General features: G+C 41.9%; 1 protein-coding gene across 8 annotated transcripts in view; it reads right to left on the minus strand.

Moving 5' to 3' along the window:
- Positions 1-5,590, minus strand: part of SPTAN1 (spectrin alpha, non-erythrocytic 1) — a 61,655-nt gene extending 56,065 nt beyond the window's left edge. For 6 of the 8 annotated variants that reach the window (XM_039321578.1, XM_039321577.1, XM_039321574.1 and 3 more), the window contains exon 1: positions 1,570-1,617. In XM_039321578.1, the coding sequence (XP_039177512.1) occupies positions 1,570-1,602 (33 nt within the window). In that variant the 5' untranslated portion in view covers positions 1,603-1,617. Of the gene's footprint in view, positions 1-1,569; positions 1,618-5,433 lie in introns of those variants that run through there. The other 2 variants (XM_039321573.1, XM_039321575.1) reach the window with 2 other exon arrangements.
- Between the last annotated feature and the right edge of the window lie 3,338 nt (positions 5,591-8,928).

An 8,928-nucleotide genomic window follows, 5' to 3' on the forward strand; every position in this document is an offset into this window, starting at 1 on the left:
ACACCTGTCTCAAGAATGCACAAAAGCTACTACGCTGCGGCTCATGCATATTACGCATTATGGCGTACAACGCTGGCTGTGCCTTCAATAAAGTGAAATATTTATCGCCGGTTAGCATAAGCAAATTCCTCAGCGCGGCCCCAGTTTTAATCTGCCTTGCCTCAGGGACCACTGGAAGGCCTCCTGTCCAGCCCCAGGACAGGCACTTAAAATGCCTTGTAATTATCTTCTCATCCAAACAGCCGGAACTGACATGCATTTCTCTGCGTGGGCGTGCATTCCTCATTATTTCAGGAAAGTTGAAATAACCTTCCACCAAGGGCCAAATGTAAACTTGGTGCTTGGATTCAGCTGCATTCAAAAATGAGCTGTCAAAGTATCAAAGTCCATCTTTGTGAGCGGGTGAGCTACTGCAGGAGTGATGTGGCAGACCCGAACCGACTCTAAATTGCTGTCCTAACCACCCCGTTGCCTTCTACATCTTCTACATTTATAGTGATTTCAGGTGAGTGTTCTTCCTATCGTCCTTGAAGGGCATCAATCAGGAGAGCATCAATCTTACATTTTAATGTCCTGCCCATCTCAGCCTTAGTAGCATGCAGCAAAGCACAGGGAAATGATAAAACCCACAAAAGTCTGAGATTTCATCACTTTGTCTAAAATATTGCAGGGTCTGACACAGGGGTTCTCAACCTTGGCAACTTTAAGACTTGTGGAAGCCAGCTTTGCTGGCTGAGGAATTCTGGGAGTTGAAGTCCACAAGTCTTAAAGTTGCCAAGGTTGAGAACCCCTGGTCTAAAACATGACCTAGGCACTTTGTAGAGAAGCGAAAATGATATCCAAAAATCCAGCGTAATGCCTGGGGGAGTACATGATTCCTTTTTATGCACAGGAATCACTAAATACGCTGTTCATTTTATGCCGGATCCCATCATTAGTTTAGGGTTAATGACCTTCAATTAATACCTTCTGACTTCCAAAGGCTTTCAGCTAAAATAAAGCAGAAGTATATCTTACCTCTCTCCACTCTGAAATTATTTATGGTTTGAGTTGAAAGAATGAAGAACGTTTGGATTTATCTATAAAATGATTAACTGGCTTTTTTTTTTTTTAAATACCTCCCACCTCTAAATTAGTCATAGTCATGCAGGGGTTAGCAGAGACTGCATTCTGTGCTAAAGCACACCGGGAAAAATCAGGGATCTTTCACGGCATGAGCAAATTACATGCTAAACATGCAGAATCTGGAATTCATAGAATTCTGCAGCTCTTTTGCTCCAAATACATAAACATCATTTCCCTGGCTTTATTGGTATTGATGGCCACCCCATAATACTTTGCATCTTTCCTCTTCTGATCCACATGACAATTTATATATTGTAAAATGTTAATTAAAAAAGTAGAAAAATTGCTTGGAAAAACAAAAGCATATTAAAGCATTCTGGTTCCACTCCATGCATCAAAGACAAAATAAAACTGAGCATTCAAAATGTTCTTTGTCATGAGGGCGAAAAGAGCAGAAACATCAAACAAGATAAAGTGTAGTCCCGCATGCATATTTCAAAATACCTGCGCTCTGACTTTGCGAAAGGACGACAACATGATGAAGGAACTCAGAGTCTAAAAGGGAGGAGTATACCAAGATAACCTTTTTTTACTAATTCTAGATAATACCAGCCATTTTCAAACATTAATTGCAGGAAAATTAACCCATCCCACATTCTCCTTTACCTGGTTAAAATTAAAAATAAAAAAAAAAAACAACACCCTACTTTCTGCTACTGTAATTTTATTAGATCAACATTCTTCTATTATTTCTGTCAATTCATTTATGGGTTTCTTAACAATGTGACAGAACTTTATTCCACAACACAACTAAATGCAAAATAAATTCAAGTTTAACTACAACACAGAAAATTAAAAAAAAAATCTTAACATAATTTAACAAAATTGTTTTTTTTCTTAATCTGGATTTATCACTTTGCTCGAGCTTTTTAATTCCAAAATAAATGTTTTCTAGAACCTTTTAATAGCATCCTTTAAGTTCCTGTGTCAGAAGATTCTAGACTACAGTTTGAATCACCACCTACAATGAACCTTACCTAACTGGATGTGCTTGAAATTAATTCTGGCTGTCTAGTCCTCATGGCGCTCCCTAAAGTCTAAATAAAATAAACCAGCTGAATTGGAACCCATGTTTCAAAGCGAAAAATTTAAAGAATGCAAGATTTAAAATAATTCTACAGGTTAATTTCACCAAATAAGAAAATAGTGTGGCTGTTAACAAGCAGTATAATATTAACATCAATCCAAATACACATATACGAACACACCTGATCTCAAATCTTGTCGGTTTATTCTTATTTTTGCATAAAAAAGCAATTAAGAGAATGGGACTGAATATTTTTAATGTATAGGGATTATATACTCTGATAAAGCAGAACAGACAAAGGATTTATGCTAGCCCAAGTACTTTCTTTCTGTATGTAAGAGATCTTGAAATATGACAGACTGTATAATCATTTTAAAAATTGCGGCATTTTAAAGCATTGCTAGTGCTCTTATGCTGGCACTTTAAAAAAAAAAATCAGCTCATTTTCCATGGTGCCCATTTTCCTGGAAATCATGCTTTTGGGAAACACCATTGCTGCAAACAGAGGTTAGATATATTTATATATATCTATTATATATTTTCCTGCTTCTTTAAAAACAAATGGATGGATAGCAAGTTTAGCCTCATTCAAGCCTGGACGTGGAACCTGCTTTGCTTTGGGGGGGGAAAGGCAGATTAACTTGAAAGGGCTACGGTTAATTTCCCAGGCATAATGAAATTCCTGCTGTTGCACAGGCGGATCCTGCCTCTCCCCCACACCCCACACACACGCAACATAAGGTCGTTTGTGCTTATCCTTTCCAAGGGCGGAAGGAACAACCAGTTCACCAAGGCCAAGAAAACAATGCAGCTACCACACCCAACTCTCTTCCATCCTTATCCTTTTTTTAAAGCAAGGCAATTTCAGGATTTGAGCAAAATTTGCTGGGCTGAAGATGTCTTTTTTTTTTTTTTTAACGGCAAGCTAAGGTGACAATACACACGTGAGGTTTGCAAGCACCAATGATGCAGTCCGAGTACTGTACTGATAAATTATGGACAGACCTATCTCTTACAAAGGACAAGAGATTGAATGTCATAACTCAGATGAATTTAGAGTAACTATGTCATTTAGTGTTAAAATATATTACTTTTCCAAATTCAAACAAAAGGATTATCATTTTCAGTCTACTTTTTGGTAGAAATAATACACAGGTATATCCCAAAGGTGCTTTTTTCCAAAAGACAACTGGACCTTTTTTTTTTCCTTTGAAAACATTTCATTTCTTCAGTTCTTGGATGAGAAGCCAAACATTTTCAAAGGGGAAAAAAACCAAGAAAGTCTAGTTGTCTTTTGGGAAAAAAAAAAACCACATTTTTGGGACAAACAGGGCCTGGATGATTGAGAATCCCCATAGATATTTACACATGTATATGCTACCTGCTCTATAATGCCGCTGGAGGGCTTATAAAAATATAAATTTTACTTTATACATGCCAACGTGCTGGAAAAGGCCAACAGATCAGAGGCAGATGATTAGCAGGAAGTGTAAAGATCAAGTTTGGTGTGTGCATGACTGATAAGGGAATGAAGGGTTAAGCAATCGGCCAGTAAGATTGGGAAAAATATTTCAAGTTTCTCAGCATTTTCTTTCAGGCCACTAGGTAGCCAAAATGCCTTGCATCTAAATCATCTGAAGATTCTTCATTTGTAGCAGACGTAAATTTAATGTGCTGGGTTATCCTCTGGCTGGAATCAAATTAGGATTTTATTTGGGGCTTCAACTTTTTCCCTGTCCTACCTTAGCAAATAATCTATAGCAGGGCTGTCAAACTTGCAACATCACGTGATGTGTCGTGGCTTTTTCCCCATTGCCGGCAATGGGGTGGGCACAGTTTTGCCATGACGCATCGGTCCCTTCAGCCGGCAGTTTGACACCCCTGATCTACAGGGTTTATGTTTTTAAGCAGACTATGCCAAATTAAATGAATTCATACAAGGAGACAATTCTCTGGAAGACAACAATGCAAGAAAACTCTACAATTGTGGAAATAGCAACATATTGAAAAAACGAAAGAGATGGATACAAGGAAATAACCAGACCTGCAATTTGGCCCCTTTTGTCAATTTCCTCTCAAGAATTGTTACATGGAAATAAAAACATTTAAATAGCTACTTTTCTCTCTGCTCCTTTCTATAAAATATTTTTTTTTAAATGGAAAGATTGTTTCCTCCACACATTTGGAAGACGTCTCTCAACAATGCTTCAATGCAATCAATACAAACTTATTAGGATTACGCTGAATTATATGCCAAGATCAGGAATCCTGTGCCCCTCCTACCTCTTCAGAGGCAAGTCTAGAAAACCTTACTCCCAAGGCTGAAGTATGTACTCATCATTCCAATCGACCTGTAATCCGATCGCCACAAATTCAAATTATGCCTTGCTCCAAAGCCAAAATTCTCAGGATGCTGCAGCTACACAACCCTCTCACGTACAGAAAGCCCCTCCCCCCCGCTGCATTCAAAGCCGCTCACTGAAGGCATATTGGCTTAAAAATATATATTTACTACTAAATGCTTGTTTCTTTGCATAGTCTACTAGCTAGGCCTTACAGAGGGCACTTGAACGTACTCAAAAGTTTGGGTTTAACTGGACGTGTGAAATCAACCCTGCACATTTGAACTGAATGAAATCAGAGGAATAAAATGGTATGCCGTGATTTTAATACCAGGCATGGTAGTGTCGTGGAAAAACCCAATGAAAAAGACCAGAGATGGCAAATCCTTACTTTTAAGATTCCTCTGAATCTTAATGAATCGTTTTGTGTTGCTGTCTCTTGTCTTTTTCATTGGGTTTTTCCACAACGGTGGGTTAGTCAGTCATGGTTGAAGCAAACCCAGCTGGGTGTGCAACACGTACACCTAACACACCCACACCCAACCCACGAAAGAAGTCTTTAATATACAAAGATAGGACGTTTTCCCCCTTCCATTTCTGAATGCAGAAGGCTGGGTGAAATTCAAGCTTCCCCAGGCTTCGGATACTCTAGATCCCAAAGCCCATCATCCCCTGCCAAGGGAAGCTGGCCTGGAGCCCCCTGGAGAGGAGCCAGGCTGCAAGACGGCTGCAATGCAATATATCGGATGCTTTGCACACCTAAAGCACCTTACCTGTCCACCCGCGCAGGCGCAGAGGGAGCGCGCGCGCGCGGCCAGGGCGCCTAGAGAGGGCGCTCCGAGGCCTCGCCCATCTTTTCGCCCCGCGGACCCCCTCACGGGGCTGCCCGTTCCCCCGGCCGCCCTTCCGCGTCCCCCCTCGCTCCCTCCTCATCCTCACCGGGTCGGTTCGAAGGGGGACCCCCCGCGCCTCTCCTCAGTCCGCCACGCGTGGACGTACCCCTCCTCTCAGACCCCTCAGACACCGACTGGGCTCCGCCGGCGCCGACGCCCCTATTTATAAGGTGGCCCGAGATGACGTCATCGCCGCAGAGCCGGCCGCAGCAGCCGAAGCGCGCCGAGGCGGAGCTGGGGCGGCGGAAAAACCCGAGCCAAAGGAATGCCAGCAGCCGAGGGCACCCGAACGGGGCCGGAAAGAGCCGAAAGCTTCAAGGGCAAATGTTTGTTCTTAATGCGGAGTGCAAAGCGGTTGTTTCCACAAATCCACGTCGATTTATTGTGTTGCTCAGCCAGAAGAAGAAAAACTTTAGCCTATTCGGATGTCTACCGCCCTGACAGTGATGGGTGCTGTCCTACAGCATGTCTAAAAGATCCCACCTTTGGACGGTGCATTGAATTTTGCATTAATTTGGGATTTTTTGGGGGGAGGGAACCTATATAAGCCGAGTCCTCCTGAAACCAACAGAAAAATAGATTTTTTTCCCCCAAGTTTTCTGCACCCACTTCAATCCACACGGGGGTAGGATCTCATTGGAGATGTAATACATTTCAGTTCATTCCTTTTCAGCATTCCAAAGTCAAGAAATGACGAGCACCCCATTTTGCTCCATGACTGTGCTTTTGCTGATCAATCTCACACAAGTTTGATACTGAAATAAGACCTTCAGATAATACTTGGACTTAATTTTTGCATGTACCAAGGATGCAACTAGTGATGAAAGGCTTAAGTCTGGGATAGGATAGGATAGAATATAGAATAAAAAACAGAATAGAAAAGAGAATAGAAAATAAAGAATAGAATAGAATAGAGAACAGAATAGAAAATAGAATAGAATAATAACAGAACAGAGAAGAGAAGAGAATAATAGAACAGAACAGAATAATTAGAAAGAATAGAATAGAATAGTTGGAAGGGACCTTGGAGGTTTTCTAGTCCAACCTCCTGCTCAGACAGGAAAGCCTATACCATTTCAGACATCTCATGACTGCACTGATCTTGGCTAATCAGACATGGGGTTTTTGTTTGTTTGTGTGTTTTGTCTTTTATCCTCTCAAAGAGGTTAAACTGAGCACAGTCACGGGACCAAACAGCATAAACAAATAGGAATTCTACACCAGCTCTTCTCCTAGTCCAGCTCTTCAAATGGAGAGGTTAGATTGGTCTTTTACTTACTATATTCTCAACTACAGCCTTTCAAGATAGGATTAAATGCCCGAGTCTATGCAGAGTTTCTTCCAAGCCAATCTGCACAAGTTCCTCTCCCCCCTCCCAAAAAAGAGCAGCTTTTTCTATCCAGTGGATTTTGCCTCTGTCCCAATTGCGAGCTGCCACTCCCTAATTTTCTCCACCTAACTGTTCAAATCAAAATCGTTCAATTAATCTTTGACATCAACTTGGAACAGATGCCAGGTAACTGGAGCCAAGCTTTGCTTCCTTCGTTCTCTGGAGCCAATATCTATCTATCTATCTATCTATCTATCTATCTATCTATCTATCTATCTCTATCTATCTATCTATCTATCTATCTAATCTATTATCTATCTATCTACATCTATTATCTATCATCCATCTATCTGCTACCTATCCATTATGTCTATTTGCTCTAATCTATCTATCTATCTATCTATCTATCTATCTATCTATCTATCTATCTATCTATCTATCTATTATCTATCTGCTATCTCTCATCTATCTGTGACTGTCTCTGTCTCTATTATCTATCCATTATCTACCTGCTATCTATTTCATCTAATCTATTTGTCTGTCGTCTGTCTGTCTCTCTCTTTAAAAGAAACGACAAGTTGCAGGGTTTTAAACTACAGTAGCAGCAGTACACATAGCCAGGAGACTGCAACAACACCAGCATTGTCTAAAAGGAACATGACTTTTCACAATTCAGATGTGGAAAGGACGCTTCCTCCGGCCCTGCCTGGTGCTGGACACAAAGGTGGGGTATCCTTATCCCAGCAATCTTTGGATGCAACAAAATGCCGAATAACAATATTCCTTTGAGACTGGAGAGGCCAAGGATTGCTGAGTTAAGTATCACACTCTATATAGCTACTGACGCACTAAATCCATCGGTTTGCAGAGGTGTGACAATCGTACAGGAGCCTTCTCCAAAGGACACATTCCCAGAAACATGTGGACGTGGGCTAAACGCATGCAAGTCACTGCAAGGCTTTTGAAAGATCCGAGTCATTTCCCCGGTGTGGTCTAAAGTAGGGGGTCCCCCAACCCCTGGACTGGCACCGGGCCGTGCAAACAAACAAAGCCATCTCCACAGGATGCAGGTAGCACGCAACACCTGCCTCCAGAAGCTGTGAATGCTCCAACACTGGAAGTTTTTAAGAAGAGACTGGACAGCCATTTGTCTGAAATGGTGTAGGGTTTCCTGCCTGAGCAGGGGGTTGGACTAGAAGACCTCCAAGGTCCCTTCCAACTCTATTATTATTATTATAATATTATTGTACCATGCCCTTCCTATCCGCGAGAAAACCTTTCTCAATCAATTAGAATAGAGTCGCAAGGGACCTTGGAGGTCATCTAGTCCAACCCCCTGCTCAAGCAGGAGACTCTAATCCAGTAGTTCTCAACCTTTTTAATGCCACGACCCCCAACTGGTCGTAAGTCGAGGACTACTCAACCGGTCGTAAGTCGAGGACGACTCAACGGGTGCAGCACCGTTTGCAGAATGGGACTTTTGGCGGGCTCAGCAGGGCAGAGACAGCCTGGACAATTCCTATTGGCTTTTGAAAGCCAATAGAATTAGACTCTATTCAAGAGAGTCTATTCTATTGGCTTTCAAAAGCCAATAGAATAAAAGGGAGTAGCACAGCTAAGGAAAAGGGGGGGAAAAAATGGCGGACTGCGTTGTTTGGCGACCCCCATGAAATGGTCGTTCGACCCCAAATGGGGTCCCGACCCACAGGTTGAGAACCGCTGGTCTATATACCATTTCAGACAAATTGCTGGCCAGTCTCTTCTTAAAAACCTCCCGTGATGAAGCAGCCACAACTTCTGGAGGCAAGTCGTTCCACTGGTTAATCGTTAGGAAATTCCTCCTTAGTTCCAGGTTGCTTCTCTCCTTGATTAGTTTCCATCCATTGTTCCTTGTCTTGCTTTCTGGTGCTATGGAGAATAGGTTGACTCCCCTCTTCTTTGTGGCAGCCCCTCAGATACTGGAATACTGCTCATCATGTCCCCCCTAGTCCTTCTTTTCTCTAGACTGGCCATTTCCGAATCCTGCAACCGTTCTTCGTATGTTTTGGTCTCCAGGCCTTTAACCATCTTAGTTGCTCTTCTTTGTACTTTTTCCAAAGTCTCAACGTCTTTTTTGTAACGTGGTAACCAAAACTGCATGGAAATGGTCCCTGCTGCCCAAAAGCTTGATCTAAAGAATTTTCTTTAGCAATTCTTTAAGATGAAAATTGT

The sequence above is a fragment of the Crotalus tigris genome, unplaced genomic scaffold (assembly GCF_016545835.1).
Source record: "Crotalus tigris isolate CLP2741 ecotype Arizona unplaced genomic scaffold, ASM1654583v1 scf7180000023746.1698619, whole genome shotgun sequence".
Classification (NCBI taxonomy): Eukaryota; Metazoa; Chordata; class Lepidosauria; order Squamata; family Viperidae; genus Crotalus; species Crotalus tigris.